Source organism: Ursus arctos, unplaced genomic scaffold (genome assembly GCF_023065955.2).
Source record: "Ursus arctos isolate Adak ecotype North America unplaced genomic scaffold, UrsArc2.0 scaffold_27, whole genome shotgun sequence".
NCBI lineage: Eukaryota > Metazoa > Chordata > Mammalia > Carnivora > Ursidae > Ursus > Ursus arctos.
This window is the reverse complement of record NW_026622952.1, coordinates 19,934,131-19,953,953: the sequence shown is the minus strand read 5'-3', so window position 1 is coordinate 19,953,953 and position 19,823 is coordinate 19,934,131. Positions and strand designations below refer to the sequence as shown.

The window sequence follows — 19,823 nt, the reverse complement described above, 5'->3', positions numbered from 1 at the left end:
CTAAAAACAAAACAAAATAAAATAAAACAAAATAAAACCCCAAAACCCCTAAGGGTTGAATAATTACACTAAAGAAAACAAAAGAGAGGTAAGCCGAAGTCACGGGAAATGGAAGAGAAAGAGCAAAAGGCTGGAAACCTACCACAGATGGAGCAAAGATTTTCCAGATGTGGAATTCTTTCTATGGATCAGTGCTGTTAGCTTGGCTCACTTAGGTTCTACCAGGAAAAAAAAAAAAAAAAAAAAAAAAAAAAGGAACTATGGCTTCCTTTTAACTTCTATCTGTAATCTAACTAAACCTACTTTGCTGAAATTTTATATTTTGTTTCCTTTAGGAAAATGTCTTGATATCTGTGATCTGCAGTTATTTTTCAAAACTGAGCTTACACTGTAGATGGGAATGCTTTCGGAATGCCTGAAGATATTTGTATGTGTGTCAGAATATCTCCATTTGGAAAGACATTTCTAACATCTCTATGTCACGGTCCTCTTATTTGCATCACAAAAAGGCCAGGGCCTGCCTGCATGTGAGGATGAGGGGGTCACTGTTCTGCTTATGTTCTGTTGTCATGGACCATCCGGGAGGATGGTTCTTGATTAGCTGCAGAACGATGAGTGCCATCTCAGTGCCTTTTTCTTTTTAAAGGTTCCCAAATTTGGTGCTCAAAAATATTACAAAATAATGAAAGGTTCCATGTGTAATAAACAAGCCAGCTTCCCACTTCACTATAGTCATAAAAGAAGAAAAGGCTCATGTCTCCCTTTGGGTCACCTGGCTGATCTCTGCTTTGCACAGATGAAAGCTGCTGTCTTCATCATTGTAGCTGGAATACAGCCTTAGGGTCTTAAGGGGGAAAAATTACCAAAATACCCCCCATGTGGGTGATTTTTTTAAATTAAAAAATACTAAGTCATAGAATACAGGTATGTCTAGTGGAATTCTGATTTTTTTCTCTTAAAGATACTTTATTTAAAAAAAGTATCAAGTGTCTCACACCCTATTTGTTTATTCTTCCTTCTTTTGGTTTTACAATGTTAGCTATTATTATTTAATATTTTACTAATCGTGTTTAGTGGAATGAGGGACTGTGAATATAATCTACTGAACAATTAAATTGTTGAGGGCAGCAGCACTTGACTCAAACACATTATAATGCAAATTAAAAATCAAATGGCATGTTCAGGATCAAGTTGAGCAGTTTTATTTATTTATTTTTTTAAAGATTTTATTTATTTATTTGACAGAGAGACAGACAGACAGCGAGAGAGGGAGCACAAGCAGGGGGAGTGGGAGAGGAAGAAGCAGGCTCCCAGCGGAGGAGCCTGATGTGGGGCTCGATCCCAGGACTCTGGGATCACGCCCTGAGCCGAAGGCAGATGCTTAATGACTGAGCCACCCAGGCGCCCCAAGTTGAGCAGCTTTAAAAAGGAGATAATTTATGGTCAAGGGGAAAGAGAAAATCCATGAATCTCATAAATATAAGATGGTACTGATGTAGACGAGTGTAGCTAAAAGCTGGGACAGATGTTCTATGGGTTGCAGGTAATTATGAAGTAGTAAGATAGCTCTGTAGCCTAAAAAAGCTGTATACTTCTGGAAAATTAAAATTTTATTGAACATTCACTATATACTTAGGTCTTGGTAGGTCTTATGGAATAAAACTAAATAGCAAACAAAAATATGTCATGGCTCTTCATTGAGGCTGCTTGTAGCATATTTTGGGGGATAGGACACATATATAAGAAGCAGAGAATGATGTAAGACATCAGGTAAAATTAATAGACCATTTTTGATACTAATTGTACATGCACTTTGGAGAAGGATGTCTAATCATCTGAGTGCAAGGAACTAATTCACGTTCAGTCCAACTAAAAGCCTGAGGCGTGAGGATATGGAGGTATTCTGCAGATGTGGGACAGAGACCTCCTGAGAGTTGGAGCTGACACCTAGGGAGTCATCTGGGATGGAAGGAGCTATTTTTTTTATTTCTTTCTCTAGTTTGTATTGTCTTTCACTTTTCTGTCTTGGCCCAATTGTGCCATTATTCTGCTCCTCTTTGCAGGATGGTTTCCTCTGTTATTTTGCCTCACAGTTGATGTGAACTTTTAGCCAAAGCACCTTTTGTAGATTTACTGTTTCTTCAGCTCATAATTTGAGAGAGAAAAAAAAGAGACTGACAGAGAGAGAGAAGTAAGAGACAGAGGCAGAAAGAGTGAAAGAGATTATCCATTGGTCAGCCAGTGTATTCTCTGAGCTTAAGTCAATTATGCCCCCCCACTCAACCTCTACCTGCCTGTCTCTGGTCCAATGGCCTCTGGCATGGGCTAGGATAGGTGGTCACAAGGAACTTGGGCTGTTCCTTTCAGGGGCAGAAGATAAGATGAGCAGTGAAACGTGTCTGATTCAAAGGAAGAGTTCATTGGAGAGTAATCGGAGGAGGCTTGGTGTAAAAAGTGGCACGCAAGTGAGTTCTTGAAGGAAGAGCATGGGTTGGAGAAAAAAAATAGAAGAGTATTTTGGGGGCAGTAAAATCCAGGAGCAAAGGCATAAGGACAGAAATATGTATGTAGATCATATAAATTATATGAATTATTAGTTTTACTAATTTTGATCATACTTTTACCAGAACATTGGAGGCGGAAGAAATGGTGATGTGAGGCATGAAAAGGTAGAAAAAGCATCCGCTTTGGAGCCAAAGGGACTCATGCACCATGTAGCTTAGTGTAAAGAGGCATCTAGCTCTCTTCTCAGAAACTACATGGTAGGTACACAATAAATAACAGCTGTTGTAAAACATATATTTAGTAGTAGTATTTTTCATTTGAAAACTTGAAGAAATTCCACAGGAAAGAAATGAAGTAATCGAAATCAATGGCTAAGAGAATAGTTACTTTTGCCTAAAGAAGAAAGGATAAAGATTAACATGAGTAGAGTGGGCAATTTATTTTATGATCAATGAGTTTTTAAAAAGTATATACATTGAGAATGTATTAAAAAAGCTCTTTAAACTGAGGCATATCTATATAATGAAGTATTACTCAGTGGCTAAAAAGAAATGAGATATCAAGTCATGAAAAGGCATGGAGGAACCTTAAATGCGTTTTACTACGTGAAAGAAGCCCATCTGAAAAGCGTACATGCTGTACCTTTATAGTGTCATACAGAATAGTTTCCCTGCCCCCCCAGACCCTCTGTGCTTCATCAATTCATGCCTTCCCACCCCTAACCCCTGATATTTTAACCATTTCCACAGTTTTGCCCTTAAAAGAATGTCATATATTTGAACTGTACTTTCCACTAAATTTTTCTGTGAATCTAAAACTGTTCTAAAAAAAGAAGTTTATTTATTAAAATAAACTCTTTTATGTGCACAGAGTTACCCTAAATGGTTTTTAAAAAGACGTTTAAGACTATTGGAGGCAATGCTAAGACAAATAAACCACTCAACAGACGATAATCCACATATCATTAAGTATGAAAATGACAATATTTCAAAAAGTATGAAATTAATACAAGCAAGAGTTGTCATAGAAGACTTCATGGTGAAGGTGAGATTCAAATGAGACCTTGGGAGCCGAGGGAGTTAATTTCTGGAAGGGAAACAGGAGGATCAAAGGTCAAGTTACGCAGAAGCAAATTTAGGCAAAAAGTGGTGTTGCTACCATGGCTACAGCGGAAGGTGCATATGTTAGAGGAGGATGGGAGATAAGGTTGGGAAGGAAGGCCAAGGTCAGATCATGGAAAAATTTGTTCACCAGCCTGAGGAGTCTTGGCATTTAACCACTACATACAGCAGAGGAGTTAAGAACATGCATTCTAGTCTGTGTTGCTTGCTTTGAGCCCTGCCTTGAACAAAGTGTGACTTTGGGTATTTTAGGAAACCTCTGAGTCTCACGTTCCTCGTCTCTATAATGTGGAAAATAGTAACACTTAACCTTATAGGGTTGCTAGAGGATTTATTGAGTTCATATCTATAAAGTGCTCAGGAAAGTGCAGGCACAGAGTAAATGCTTGCCAGCTTGCTATTATCATTCATTTAACCATTCATTCGACAAGCATTAAGTCAAATCCTTCTAAGAGGCTGGCGTTACATAGAGGCAGAGAAAATGTCTACCTTTCAGGAGATCACAGCACAGCAGGGAAAACATTTGGGTAAATATATCAAAGAAGACCACAGACTTAAAAAGGCACATAAATTAAACAGGTGAAGAACTGTACTATTGTCCTCCATTATCTACTTCCTTAAATCCATACAAAAGAATTTATTGAAAATTTATATTAAGAAGAAGTTTATAACATTAGCAGTTGGGAGTCACTGGAATGCATTTTCTAGTTGGAAAGATTTTAAAATCCAAACCAAAACCCCACTGTGGTGGGCAAGTGAGGGCTTTGGGGGATCATTTTGCTTAAACGTCACTTGGAGAATTCTCTAAGATCTCTTCTATCTGATTACAGTAATCAGGACAAAATATCTTCTTAAATCCAGGACCCATTCTTCTGAAATAGCCAGACTGGTGTTCTACACAGCCTTCACACAACAAAATGGTTACCAGCCTTAACTTGGGCATCAGTAAATTTGTTATGACTGTTAATAACTGTCTTGGATTTCCTACTTAGATGAACCACATCTCAAAATCATATTTTTAGTCTACAATAGAAATGCTTATTACGAATCCATCTGTAAGAGATCTTGATCTCAAACTTTTGCCCACAGAAAAACAAATCAAAGTCCTTCAAACCAAAGGGGGGTCAATAAGAGAAGAAAAACAAAGTCATACCAGTAGAGTTGTAGGTCATTTCATACTCAGACAGGTTGAAGTAATATTTTGTTATATGTACCTTTCCAAAGTCAATGCGCTTCTCTGAAGAAAGCAGAATCAATGTACAATTATCTTGTGGGTATATATTTGTTTATATATTCATATTATTAATAAAAGTAACTGAACTGCAAACTGTGCATTGCGAACTCTATAAAGGTAAGTATTTGAGGGCATCTAAAAATAATTAGATATGATTTTCAAACTAAATGAAAGTTCTTCTATTTCTCTGTAAAATAAAACTGATAGAAAGGGACCTTTTAATAAATTGTTGTTCAGGGAAGATTAAAAATGATAAACTCATTTTTCTAGTGATAAAATGTCAACGTCAATTAAAATACCAAAATGCAAAACTGCGTTATTAGCCTGGACTGGTAGTTCCTAGTTACTCCTTCACAGTCCTGATAGCTACACTTCAAAGGATAAAGTAGGGAGCAGTATATGCATAAGACTTTTTGGAGGAAGACATTTTAAGCTCGTCAATTGTGAAGAGTTATGGTTATTGATAGACTGGAGATTAACTTAGTGCCTGCAGGATTTGCTGGGTATATCAAATAAATGGATTGACTCAAAACTATTTCTTGGGCATCTGCTTGTGCAAGGATACTACACTGGGTGTGGGGTGACAAAGATGAAATCGGGGTGGGGAGGGTTTATGCCTTCAGGAGCTCACAGTCTGATATGGAAGATAATTCTTTTTTTTTTTTTTTAAAGATTTTATTTATTTATTTGACAGAGATAGAGACAGCCAGCGAGAGAGGGAACACAAGCAGGGGGAGTGGGAGAGAAAGAAGCAGACTCATAGCAGAGGAGCCTGATGTGGGGCTTGATCCCAGGACTCTGGGATCATGCCCTGAGCCGAAGGCAGACACTTACCGCTGTGACACCCAGGCGCCCCTGAAGATAATTCTTGAACAGAAATACATCACAAGTATCACTATGCCATAGAAAAATATAGCCACCTTTGGCTATGGAGACCTTGAAAGACCACTTCAAGTAGAGAAATCATTCAAATTGGAACTCATTAAAGAGAAATTATCATGCACCTGTGTCGCTTGAAATATAATTGGGAAGAAAGGGAAATATGATTTATTTTCCTACTTGGTAATAAATGAAATACCAACAGAACATTTAGAAACAGGTTCAGAAAGTTATCTGTATTGAAAAATGTTCTATGAGTTCAAGATTTTTGGTATTTAAGAATAGCTTACTTATATTTTTCATGAATTCCTTGATACCTGAAAGCTAATATGTTTTCTTTCAACAGCCCAGTCGACCACAGCCAACTTTTCATGGGTTAGTTTACATTAGGTTTCAGAGAAACTGAGAGGTTATGTGTGGGCATACCCTAAATTCCTTCCTCATAAAAAAGCAGGCAAGCAGAGACCATAATACTAAGAGAAGTGAAGCAAGTGAGCATTTATAAGCTACTAGTATAAAAATAATGAAATTCATTTTTGGAGAGTGAAAGGGAATAAAGAATTTGGAATGTTGGCCAAAGCCCAGCCTAGTCAGATCCTGCCGAACCCTGTAAAACAGCTGGGGTCTTTGCAGTCACAGGAAGTGCTTCACTTAGAATAGAATGATAAGATTTTGCTTTTGGCTCTAGGAAGTATAATACATATGGAGTAAAGCATTTGCTGATTTTTTTTTTTAAGATTTTATTGAATCCTTTATTTACCAAACATCAAGCAACTACTGTAAAGTCAGGCATAGGGAGTATGAGTTGAGTAAAACAAAATTCTGTCTTTCAAGGTCCTTACAGCCTAGCAAGACAGAACTAAAACCAGTCTGATCTGAACTAAAAGAGAGACAGATATAGAGCAGAGTCTTTTTCAGAAGGAAATCTCTGAAATAGAGCAGTCCTATTTTTATTCTTTCATTAAATCTCAATATCTGTAGATATCGAAATATGACTTAGAGCAGAACACATTGCATGGACAATTCCCTGAATCAAGCAATGATAAGCAGACTGGAAAAGGGGGCACATCTTTGCATTTCGGTTTTTTGTTTGTTTTTGTTGTTGTCTGTATTTCCCTTCTCAACGATCAAAGGCAGCCAAGAAAATTAATACCGAAAGGCACCAAATTTGGGCTTTGTTATTAGCATGTTCACAAGGAACTTGGAGCGAAATTATGAAAACCCTGATTTTTCCCCTCACATATTTGTCACAAAGAAGTGTTTGATTTCTATGTTCTGCCTTACTAGCCTCAACACAAAGTTTGCAGAGACTGTGAATCTGTTATATGCTTCTGAAAGCTATCTTTCACAAGTGTTTCAGGCTACAATTATTCATTATCTTGATTTTAACATTTTCTGGCCAAGGAACTAACCTAGAGGCAGGAATACAAACATTCTAAGAAAAATGACCAAGGAATGCAACCAAAGTCAGATTCTAAGTCATCTTTCTCAATGGTGCCCTTTACATATTTGTATGGGATAGATCCCCAAATGACACCATTAATTAATTACGCAGCTGAAATATTTGGCAGCTGTGGGGGTAACAGGAGTCACTGGGGGTGGGGAGGAGGAGCAGTTAAATAAATTTTTAGAACCATATCAACATTAAATCATTAAGATTGAAGCCAAAGCATCGTTGTGATTATAATTCATTGGTTAGCATGTATTTATAGCACACTCACTATGTGCTTATTAGCTGTTTTAATTACAGGGGACAGAAAGATAATATTCCTTATCTAGAAAAGATCATGGCCGAAAGATGAGGACATACAACAAAGCAAGATAATAAGATTGTTGTAAAAAACATATAGCATTTCCTAGGAGCACAGAAAAATCAATGACTAACTTTGCCTGGGAAATAATTCATTAAGGAGATAATATTGTTGGATCTAGTAAGACAAGTAGAATTATCAAGATATACAGGGCAAAAAATTTGCCATTTTTGGCTATTTTCCAGGCTGCATGCATTCTTTTTTTTTTTTTTTTTAAAGATTTTTTTATTTATTTATGTGACAGAGAGACAGCCAGCGAGAGAGGGAACACAGCAGAGGGAGTGGGAGAGGAAGAAGCAGGCTCACAGCGGAGGAGCCTGATGTGGGACTCGATCCCGGAACGCCAGGATCACGCCCTGAGCCGAAGGCAGACGCTTTTAACGACTGCGCTACCCAGGCGCCCCCAGGCTGCATGCATTCTGACAAAATTTGCAAGGTGTTCTGTGATTTAATTTTTTTACAGGAGATTTCACATTACTCTATATTGCTACTTTTTGAATATGATCAGAGAGTCAGATTTTGGTGACTAAAATGCAATGCTAACTTTCTAATTTATATGCATCTGTGCAATAGAGGACACATTCTAAATCATAAGTGTAGATATTTTCTCTCCCATACAATTAAATGAAACTATATTCATTTAGGATGAAGAAAAACATGGTACACATCTTTTTCCCCCCTGAATATGCCATTTCTCTCCTCCTCTATCTTTGCCTATCACCTATATTTTTTGAAACGTGGTTGCATGATCCAGGCAAAAGTAGAAATTTACAGAGTTAGAAAGGGTTCTGTGACTGTAAGAGGTGGCTGAAGTTCGATGAACAAACCAGCAAACCAACACAAGGGAAGAGAAAGAAGAGAAAATATTGGTAGGTATATTGGTGAGACTCCTAGCAGGAAACAGATGGTACACTGGGTAAACTGAGAAAAGCTTAGTAACAGAACTATTTACAAAGATTAGGAAAGCCAGAAGGGCAAGAAGAGAGAATGGTTTTCGGCACCTGGGAACTTGTATGGAAAGGGCCACCTAAGAGAAGGCAGCAGTGATTCCTTGGGAAACAGATGGGGGATAACTACCCAACCTCACAGTCCCATAGTCATGCCTCGCCTTCCTCTCCTCCCAGTCACCTCTGGCTCCCCACTGGTGGAACAGGGAAGACAAAAAGGTGGGCAGCCCACTAGTTCTGTCTACACTGGTCAACCTCCAGGGCACAGAGCTGGGAAGAAGTAGTGGATCTGAGTGACAAAATGGACATATCCAGTATAAATTATACTGCTTCCAGATTACAAATGGCCAGGTATGATGCAGGAAGTTTGACCTTGCCTATAGAGAGCAGGGAGATGAAGAAAGTGTTAAGGCAGGAATTGATAGGACCAGGTGGTGCTTTTCAAATATCACTCTGGTGATGGTGTAGAGAGTGGACTGGCAAAATGACAGGCTGAGGTAGGGAGACCGATTCTGGTTGCTGTTGTGAAAGTCCACCGGTAAGTGGAGGGCTGCATTAATGCAATGGCAGGGAGAAGCTGACAAGGGTTGATTAGAAGGCAGTGTTGACAGGATTGTGTGCAGGAGGTGAGAGAGAGAAGACGGGAGCTGGGAAGACAGGGTCCAATTACCCCAGGGATAAGGGATGCAGTGGATAATGTAGTCATAGGAAAATAGGATGCAGGACATACATTTCTCGTAGACTGTTTGTGAAGACTGAAGATTATCTGTTCACAAGAGACAATTTCACCCTGATAGACAGGAATTTCTAATGAGAGGTCAAAATATGACCAACTCTGCCCATGGTGTGATAACTTCTGTCTGAATTAACTCAGTCAGAAGCTTACAGAGAAAGTGATCCCTTTTTTCCACATGGACGGCTGCTTAACTGTTAATTGGTGCCCTGAGGAAGCATTTAAGTACTCTTGGAGCAGACACAGGCAGCATAACACAGCTAGCTTCTATTTGGCTTGTACACATGGTAGTTAGAAGCACAACCAATTATCATAAAAAACAGCTACCATTTTTTAGGGCCTATTTTGTGCCAAACATTGTTGCCTTACAACAACAACATGGCAGCTTCTTTATTTATACTCTAGAAATGGGAAAATGAGGAGGTTAAGTAACTTGCTCAAGGCCACACAGATAGGAAGCAGATGTGCTAGAGAATACAGCGAAGGCATTGGGTACACTTTTTAGGGGCACACGGATGCTGGTGGCATTGGGAAAGTTATATGAAAATATTATGTGTTGGACACAATTACACATTAATACTTATGTGATTAATTACGGTTTTTAAAAACAAATTAATTCAGATTCTGAGAATGTACATTTTGATACTTTGATCCTTTTCTTGGGAACTTTCTGAATAAGGTGGTTCAAGAAATTCTCAATTGAGAAGAGGAAAAGGAAGATGTTGGCCCAACAGAATATTCTTGACTAGAGACTGAGTTCCTTCAGGGCAAGGAACATGCCGTATTCATGAACTGCTTCCTTGATAGAACCTAATAAGATGTCTAAAATATGCTGCTATTCAATACGTATTTCTGGAATGAATGAACCGACAGCAGGCTCTTTCAAAAGTGTTTCCCCTTGGAGATTTTTGTCATCATGAGGTGGAAAGGAGCCACAGGATTAATTCCACCAGGATGTATTTACATAGCAACATGGATCAGAATAGAAGATGTCTATACAAATGGCCAACAGACACATGAAAAAGTGCTCAACATCACTTGGCATCAGGGAAATATAAATCAAAACCACAATGAGATACCACCTCACGCCAGTCAGAATGGCTAAAATTAACAAGTCAGGAAATGACAGATGTTGGAGAGAATGCGGAGAAAGGGGAACCCTCCCTCCTACACTGTTGGTAGGAATGCAAGCTGGTGTGGCCACTCTGAAAAATTGTATGGAGGCTCCTCAAAAAGTTGAAAATAGAGCTACCCTATAACCCAGCAATTGCACAACTGGGTATTTACCCCAAAGATACAAATGTAGTAATCCGAAGGGGCACCTGCACCCCAATATTTATAGCAGCAATGTCCACAACAGCCAAACTGTGGGAAGAGCCCAGATGTCCATTGACAAATGAATAGATAAAGAAGATGTGGTGTATATATATACAATGGAATATTACGCAGCCATCAAAAATGAAATCTTACCATTTGCAACAACATGGATGGAACTAGAGGGTATTATGGTAAGTGAAATAAGTCAATTAGAGAAAGACAATGATCATATAATCTTGCTGGTATGTGGAATTTGACCAACAAGGCAGAGGATCATAGGGGAAGAGAGGAAAAAAATGAAACAAGAAGAAGTCAGAGAGGGAGACAAACCATAAAAGACTCTTAGTCTCAGGAAACAAACTGAGGGTTGCTGGAGTGGAGGGGGGTGGGAAGGATTGGGTGGCTGGGTGATGGGCATTGGGGAGGGTATGAGTTGTGGGGAGTGCTGTGTATTGTGTAAGACTGATGAACCACAGACCTGTACCCCTGAAACAAATAATATATTACATGTTAATAATAAAAAAAATAGAAGATATCTACTTAAAACACACACACAGAAACAACCAACAACTGTATCTCAAGAATTATTAATGGAATGTGCCCAAAATGATTTTTTTTTTTTTTTTAGAGCTTCACAAGGCCTGGTGGGATTGCTTCCAGTTGGCTTGGATAAGAGGTCACACAGATTAAAAATAGACTTTCTTAATATGGAACAATAGGCTACATTCATTTAACAAGACAGAAAAAAAAAATGACAGGCCTTAGGGGCGGGAATGAGGCTTAATCCTATTTAAGAGCTCAATTAACCCCCCGAAGATTGAGTAGGTCCTCTGCCTTCATTGACATTCTTCTGTCTAGCAGAGCTTAAAAACAGAGGTTCATAAGGAGGAATTAAGAGATTCACATTTGTATATAATATTGAAAATACTTTAAATAGGGCATAATAAAGTTTAGAAATATAAGAATTAGTTTGCTTAGACTGTTATGGTCCTTTAAAACTTGAAATAAGTCATATTCTCTTTCAATTGTCCAATCTGTTACCATTGTTAATAAAATATTCAAACACAAGCCTTTATCTTGACATATAAATTCATTGATTTTTTAAAAAATAATTTCTTTCTTATAATTATATTATCAAGCAAAATTACATTTCCTTCTAAACTAATCAGTACTTCTCAAGAAATGTACATCAAATCCATGTTGGAGTACATTCCAGTCACTCTAATGTTTTAATACACAGAAGCCAGGTTCTGCTCAAATTAAGTCTCAGGGAGCTTGGGTAGGTCATTTGTATCAATTGGTAGATTCTACTTTTTACAGATCACCCTATGGAACCTCTGTAAATGGAATTTATCAGTTCTTTTCATTTGTGCCCCAGCATTATAGAAATGACTCAAACAGATCATTGAAAAGTGACAATTTCTTGTTTTTGTTTTTTGCAGTTGGATTATGATGAAGAGTGGTGGTTACATTATATGTATACTTTTTGTTTAATTAGCTCTTTGTTTTAATAAACATATCTTTGAAATATTTGAGAAGCTTGAAAAATTCAAGATCTTCTCCCTATCACACTGAAATCATTTAAGTGGCAGAAGGAAAAAAAAAACTCTTTGCCTCTCCATTCCTTCAAGCAGTGGCATTTCCATCCCTTCTTCCCCTTCCCCACCAGCCCAGAATTCAAATTCTAATTTTCTCCTTGGGGTATGAAAGAATTTGCTGACATTCTGGAATAAGATGACAACTTTGCTCTGTTATGTACTTTGTTGAAATTGTAGCTACTCTTGGAAATTACAGAGAATGTTACAACCCAAGATAAAGCATGACTTCGCCTACAGTTCTTTCTCTTTGTGATGCAAATGTTAGTTAACCATTTATTTCTTGTCCCAACTAGACAGCTAACATATCTATTTAAGGTATTAGAGCACTGTGGGACTATAACTGGAATTCAGTTATTACATGCTACTAATCCATGTAATACCACTCCCTGTTAAACTGAACAGTTTTTTTTTTTGAACTGACACATGATGCCAGTTCAATATTTTTCTTCTGTTCTGAAGGGCTACCTTTCAACATATTAGAGTAAAGAAATCAGACACAGCCTAAACATGAGAGAAAAGGTTAGCTCATGGAAGGATACAAACTATGAAAACTTTCGTGTGAAAACTACCTAGCGGTAAAAGTAAGATCACTGAACTAGAGAGAGAACATCCTCCACATAAAAATCATCAGACAAACTAATGCTTTAGTGTAGAGTCATTTAAGTCATGTCATCTTTTAATGACACTATAAATTCTTAATACGACTCTTCGAAATCACAAACGTCTAATTTCTAAGTGATACGCTTCAAGTTTGGTAGTAAACCTTCAATCTGTTTTTTTTTTAAAGATTATTATATCATTATTACAATACATAAAACATAAAACAGTATTGAGGAAGATTAAAAGATTTTTTTAAAAGCTCCTGAATCCACCAATCCAAGTCTGATTTTTCACATTTCAACGTTTCTCATCAGTCCTTATCCATCTCCCATGATCCTGCTAAATAGTTATAAACATAGCACAGAGCATAGAAACATATTCTGATTTTCTCATATAATTGTTCATATTGCTTCAGAATTATATTTTTGATGGTGCGGCATCAGCTTTAAATAAGTACATCTTGTTCTCTGACTACTATATAAGCTACTTAAGATGACAAAATAAATCTTGATAATTATCGACAACTGATGTCCAAAGGCTGTTTCCCAGTACACTAAGCAACATCTAATTCTTTTCCTCAAGAAAAAAAAATTGTGGATATGGTTACAAGTAAGGCTACAAGAAGCATACATCTTATTCTAACATAAAGTAATGTTCTGTTAAGAAACCACATTTTTTTCTTACATTCTGAGCAAACCAAATTGATTTTTCAGGAATTCAATCATACCATTTGCTCAGAGATTGATGAGATTGCCCAGAGATTGATGAGATTTATACAATTTTAATATTTAATGAAATGTCTACATGAATATGGAATTTTATTTCAAAATAGGATGGAAAACATAACCAAATGTTGACTTACCAGCATTTTCCTTGTCTGAAATACCTGGAATTGCCTGGAAAAAAAAAGTCACAAAATTATATTATTACTAGAAAGAAATATCACAACATTATCAGGAACAAAATGAACGACCAAAAATGGAGCAAAAATTAAATAGAATCCAACAGCAGAAAAGTGAGCAGGCAGAGTTACTAACAGACATTTTTCCATATAAAGCAACCAGATGGCCAACAGGTACATGAACAGGTGCTCAACAGCCCTAATCATCAGGGAAATGCAGACCAAAATCACAATGAGATATTACCTCCCAACTGGGAAAATGGTCACTAAGAAAAAGACAAAAAATACATGTTGGCAAGGAGGTGAAGAAAAGGAAACCCTTGTGCACTGTTGGTGGGAGTGTAAACTGCACAGCCACTATGGAAAAACAGTATATCATTATTCACAAGAGCCTGGATATGGTCACAGCCTCAACGTCCATCAGTGAATGAATGGATAAAGAAGAGGTGGTATATATACAATGGAATATTAGGCATGAGAAAGAAGGAAATCCTGCCATTTGCAATAACATGGACCTTGAGGGCATTATGCTAAATGAAATAAGCCAGACAGAGAAAGACAAATGCTGCATGGTATCATTTATATGTGGAATTAAAAAAAAGTGAAACTTCTAGAGTCAGAGAGTAGAAAAGTTACAGGGGGCTGGAGAAATAGTGAAAATTTGGTAAAAGGGTATATAAACTCTCAGTTATAAGATGAACAAGGTCTGAGGATCTAATGTATAACATGGTGACTATAATTGATAACACTATATTGTATAATTAAAATCTGCTAAGAGAGTAGAACTTAAATCTTCTCACCAAAAGCAAACAAAAAACCAACAAACCAAAAAAACCCCCCAAAACCAGATAAACACAAGAAGTGATAAATGCGGTAATTAAGTGGAAATCCTTTTACAATGTATATGTATTCCAATCACCATGATATAAATTTTAAGTATCTTACAATTTTGTCAATTATACCTCAGTAAAGCTGAAAATAAAAATAAAAAATGAGAGTTGGGGAACTATCAGTAAAGTTACTAGATCCAGGTATAATAAGTTTTAATCATCATGTAATTATTTTCTTCTCTGAAAACACATATTACCCTTAAAAAGATATTGGCAATAAATGAAACCAAAACATTCTTTGAATTTGGGTAGAATTCTTTGTCCTATTTTGTGAGACAGAAGAAGTAAATTGTCCGGTGATTTTCTGGGCATTTCAAATCTCTGCCCTCTCTCTCCAAGGCTCAGATTCCTCCTTTATTATTATTATCATTTTTTAAAAGATTTTTATTATCTATTTGAGAAGAAGAGAGAGAGAGAAGGAGCAGGGGGAGGAGCAGAGGGAGAGGCAGACTCCCTGTTCATCAGGTAGCTTGATGCGGGGCTCCATCCCAGGACCCTGGGATCATGACCTGAGCCGAAAGCAGATGCTTAACTGACTGAGCCACCCAGGCACCCTGAGATTCCTCCTTTATTAGATGGGGACAATCACATCTAATTCTTAAGGTTGCTGAAAGGACTAACTGTGGTAGCTTCGATAAAACATTTGAAATCTTACAGGTAACTGCTGTTACTATTTGTTTCTATGGGCATTGGGACAATGGGTCAATTTACTGATAGGCATGGTCTAGAAGTTCCATTCCCAGCAACTATCATCTATCACTACCATTGCTTAAAAAATAGAATTCAGAAGGAGATGTTTTCAAGAGACTTTAACGTATAATTGTCTAGTTCTACTATCAGGGGATATTCTAAAATAAATTAAGGAAGTTGAACTTCTGGTTCCCATTCACCTCAGTTATTCGTGTTTATAATATTGTGAACATAAAGGTATTAACTTGTATTGGAAGGCTTCAATCCATCTGACCCACTGGGATTTGATACCTTCTACTCCAAACCACTGACCAAACAGGATGTCTACAACTGACATCTCTCCTTCTCTTCAGAGACAAAGTCCTCAGAGTTGGGGTTAAGAAAAGTAGGCTAAAATGGGTAAATAATTTTGTTGCATGTGCGTGCGTGTGCGCATGTACGTGCGTGTGCGCATGTGTGTGTGTGTGTGTGTGTGAGAGAGAGAGAGAGAGAGAGGGAGATAGAGAGAGAGAGAGGAGGGAGGGAGGGAGGAAGGGGAAAGTTCACATGCATCTCAATTGCAGATAAGCCTAAGGAAATAGCATTGATCTTCATTTCCAGAAATATCAAATATCAAGATACCTGTATCTTTGTGAGATATTGATTACTGCTGAGATCCTCACTTTTGGAACTTAGAGAATTTGGTGATTGATGCAATTTTCAAATAAGAGGCAAATCTCTCTATGGGTAAAAAATAGAGGAGGTTTTTATTTTGGCAAGATTAATCCACAGTGAAGGTATATTTTGACTTAATTTCTATCTACATTTAGTTGTTTACTTCTTGTTTTCTGAATGTGGATGCTGACTCTGCATCCTGGCAAAGGTGCAGCTGTGAGGAGACTATCAGGTGAGAAAAAGGCAGAATGGAGGGTCATGTCCAGAGACCAAAGTATCAAAGGGATTGCACAGGCTTTAAGTATCTTCCTCAGCATCCTTTCACTTATAGATGGGTCATCTATTTTTCCTTTCCTTCAAGAAGAACTGCTGTGATTCTACTCTATAGAAAAGCTGTTTCCCCCTTTACAGGAAAATTATCACATGGTTTTGGTGATATTTGCTGACTTCTTATGTAAGTTTTTTGAGAAGGGTTTAAAAATGGACTTAAATTTGGGTACCTGGGTGGCTCAGTTGGTTGAGGATCTAGCCCTTGATTTTGGTTCAGGTCATGGTCTCAGGGTTGTGAGATTGAGACCCCCCTCAACAGTCTCCTCACAGAACATGCAGACTGCTTAGGATTTCCTCTCCCTCTCCCCTCTGCCACCTCCCTCCACTCATGCTGCTCACTCTCCTCTCTCTCTCAAAAAAATAAAATAATAAAATAAAATAAAATAAAATAAAATAAAATAAAATAAAATAAAATAAAATAAAATAAAAATAAATAAATAAATGGACTTAAATTCACACTATATATTTTAAGCTTACCCCTGGATTTCTTCCCTGACTGGAGATGAGGTCTTTCAAATTAAATTTTCTCTTCTGTGACAAGCAAATAAACAAGAAAACAAAATTGAAACCCTTCCATTGACAAGATTGTAAAGGCTGGTGATACGCAGTTAAAAGATGTTCATGGAGAATGTGCCTCAGAAGGAAATAGCAAACACTTACTAGGTTCTGAATAGGGACAAGGCACAGTTTTAAGCTTTTGCCTGCATAAACTCACTGAATCCTTAGAATAACCCACGGAGTCCTGGAAAGGGAAGTAACTTTTGTGAGGTCACCGTCGGTGATAGAAGCCAGGATACAACCACCGGCATGCTGGCCTCTGAGGTCAAGACTAGCTTCAAAATACTAATCAGAGTCTTTTTGAAACAAGAGAAGAAAAATTTGGAGAGATTCCATGATAAAATATTGACTGAGATCACAAAATATCTATGCAGGAATACCTGTATGAGATATTTAGAAATTATCTAACTAAGTTCTCTCTTCTTATAGCCAAGGCATTTAAACAAATTGAATGTCTTGCCCCAAATCACAGGTTGACCAGCGACAGGCCTTTTCCATATTTTGTTCTATTTGATAGCGAAGTGTGTTACTGAGCACGTGTAAGTAAATATTTAATAAAAATGTTAAGCAATGAGTTGTGCTACAAGGCAAAAATATTTTAGCCTCCATGTAGCCAATGCCAATTACTTCAGAATCTCACCACGTTCTGTATGAGTCTTTAAGCCACCAAGGCTCATTTCCATGAAATAACTACATGATGTGGAGGCAGGAAAGTCAAAGTTTCATGCACCCAGAATTTTATAACTGCCTTTTCAAAGTAAAACCACGCAGTCCACAGCTGAATGTCTCTCAGCTGATTTATCTTCGAATTTGAGGGAGAATTTTCTCTCTAGAAAAGGTTTATAAATAAATTTTTAAAATGCTGACACTCCATTTTCAGTTAATTAAAGCTATTTGTTGATTCCTAAATTACATGCCTCACATTATCCTATGTATGGAAACCCTTGGCAAAGTGTTCCTTCTTTGTGGAATTCACAATCCAGTTGAAGAGGGTACATGAAAGACAGAAGAGTTCCATACAGTGGGTGCTCAAGGGCAATGATTAGCACCATCACTGGTGTGACATCAAAAGCAGTGAGAAGACAGCTGATAATTAGGACCACCCAGGTGGAAATGGAATGGTTTTCTAGGGCACTGAACCCTTCGGAAGGAGACGTTGGTCCAAAGATTCTTTTTGCTTTTGACTTCAGAGAAGAGGCATGGCTAGATTTGGTCTTGAGTTTCTGTAGTATCATATCTGTTCCTGCTCTTGGAACAAGAGTCCATGCAAGGTGGCTGCATAGTCTGGTATAGAGTAAGTGTTCATCAAACATTTGTGGAATTAAAGTACCAAATACATATTCATATATACAGTTTAAATAACATGTATGACTGTTGCTTATGAGAAAGCTCCTATAAAAAGCGTATTTTTGAATTCATTAGGGGTTTTTGTTAATAGTTGCCATATGTTTCATTTGAACTGTATCCTCAGGAAGTGATTTAACATTTCTGGCAATAAAGCAATTAAATAGGATTTTCCTGCTGCCCATATGGGTTCGCTGTAACTTCATATTTTCTTCTCTCATTTCTTAACGGAACAAAGGGAAGTCTACTAATAACTTCCAAATGAGAGAAGAAAATCATTTTTGGTCTTGTTATTTTTCTTTGTGATATTCAAATGATAGGATGACAATCTTAAATATTTTTTTAATGGCTGTACTGACCCTCCAGCAGTTTCTTACAAGTAAAGATTTTCATTTAAGTTGATCTGTTAAGGTGTTTTATAATTGAATTTTAAAAAGCTATTAAAGAGAAAGCTTTTTAGGAAAAGGGGAGAAAAAAATTCTCTTTCTCTTAACGAGGTCTTTTAAAGCTGTGTGTGGGAGCTTAGTCTGTGCGTATGTCTGTTTATGTTTTTGACGTGAAACATGGTTAGAGGAAATGCTGGTTTTGACATGCCTTCCGGAAATGTTGTAGACATATGTTGATTCTTTTGGTCTGCTGCTAGAATGACTTTCTGCACTTACAGGAGGGACCTCAGCTGGACACCTTTTAAGAACTTACACCAGTGACACAGAAGCTGCTAACAAACAGTCACATAATAGATGTCATATCTGAATTCATTTTTGTGCACTGACAGTTTGTTGATGTAATTTCTTCTTGATGATTTTAGTTGGAAATTGAGGATGATTTTTCCTCTTTAATGTGCTGTTTTCATTAATATGCTATGTCCCTCACTCATATAAATTACTTTTTCTCTTAGTTCTTTGAAATCAGAGCCAGAGAATACTACTGTTAAGAAGGCTCTTTGAAAGCCAATCTTTCAATCAATGGGCAGCGAGGATAGACTGAAAGATCCTACTCATGTTCTAGGAAGGGATTTTTTTTTTTTTTTGTCCTGCAGGAAACAACAAAGCACTACCATGTATTTTGCATTTACTCTCTATATAGGCAGCACTTGTTTTGCATATCTTATTAGACATGTTCACACAGAAATGTCTAGGATATTCTGTTTTGTTTTATAGGAATTATCTTCATTTGCCTTTTAAAAAATGGCAAGAATCAGGGCAAAGTAATTTATTCCTTTCCCTTAAAAACATTCACTTTTGTTCCCACAAAAATATTTTACAGACAAATTTCAAAACGGGTAATTATGTCCTTAGAAATTGCAGGAAAACATCCCCCAGTGAAGGAATAGCCGCTAACTCAGACGAGGGCACAAGAGCCCATTGAGGGCACAATGGGCAACAGGAAGAGTTTGGAGATTTATATTTTGGGAAAGACATGAAAGACTATATAAAGAAAAAGAAGGTACATTGAAAAATGGGTTTGTTTACATCTCTTTATTTAAAGACTCTTTTGAAATCAGTCCAGTCTGTGATATTGTTAACTAGTCAATGATTTCTATTTGATCCCACTTGAACAAAGAAGTTCATTGAAAAGCTGTGTCTGATTGGCAATCTGATATCATCTGTTTTGGTTTACAAAGTATTTCTCTAGTTTTGACAGTCATCATTCTTTTATTAAAAATACAGGCTCTTCACGGTGGAAGGGACTTAGATATCATTTAGTTGTG

General features: G+C 37.2%; 1 protein-coding gene across 13 annotated transcripts in view; it reads right to left on the bottom strand.

Annotated features, from left to right (window-relative positions):
• DLC1 (DLC1 Rho GTPase activating protein) overlaps positions 1-19,823 on the bottom strand; it is a 514,332-nt gene that overhangs the window by 188,550 nt on the left and 305,959 nt on the right. For 6 of the 13 annotated variants that reach the window (XM_057303350.1, XM_044387560.3, XM_057303347.1 and 3 more), the window contains 2 exons: positions 16,688-16,741; positions 13,608-13,641 (listed from right to left, as the gene is read on the bottom strand). In XM_057303350.1, coding sequence (XP_057159333.1) covers positions 13,608-13,641; positions 16,688-16,741 — 88 coding nt within the window. Of the gene's footprint in view, positions 1-13,607; positions 13,642-15,847; positions 15,947-16,687; positions 16,742-19,823 lie in introns of those variants that run through there. The other 7 variants (XM_048226234.2, XM_048226233.2, XM_057303353.1 and 4 more) reach the window with 2 other exon arrangements.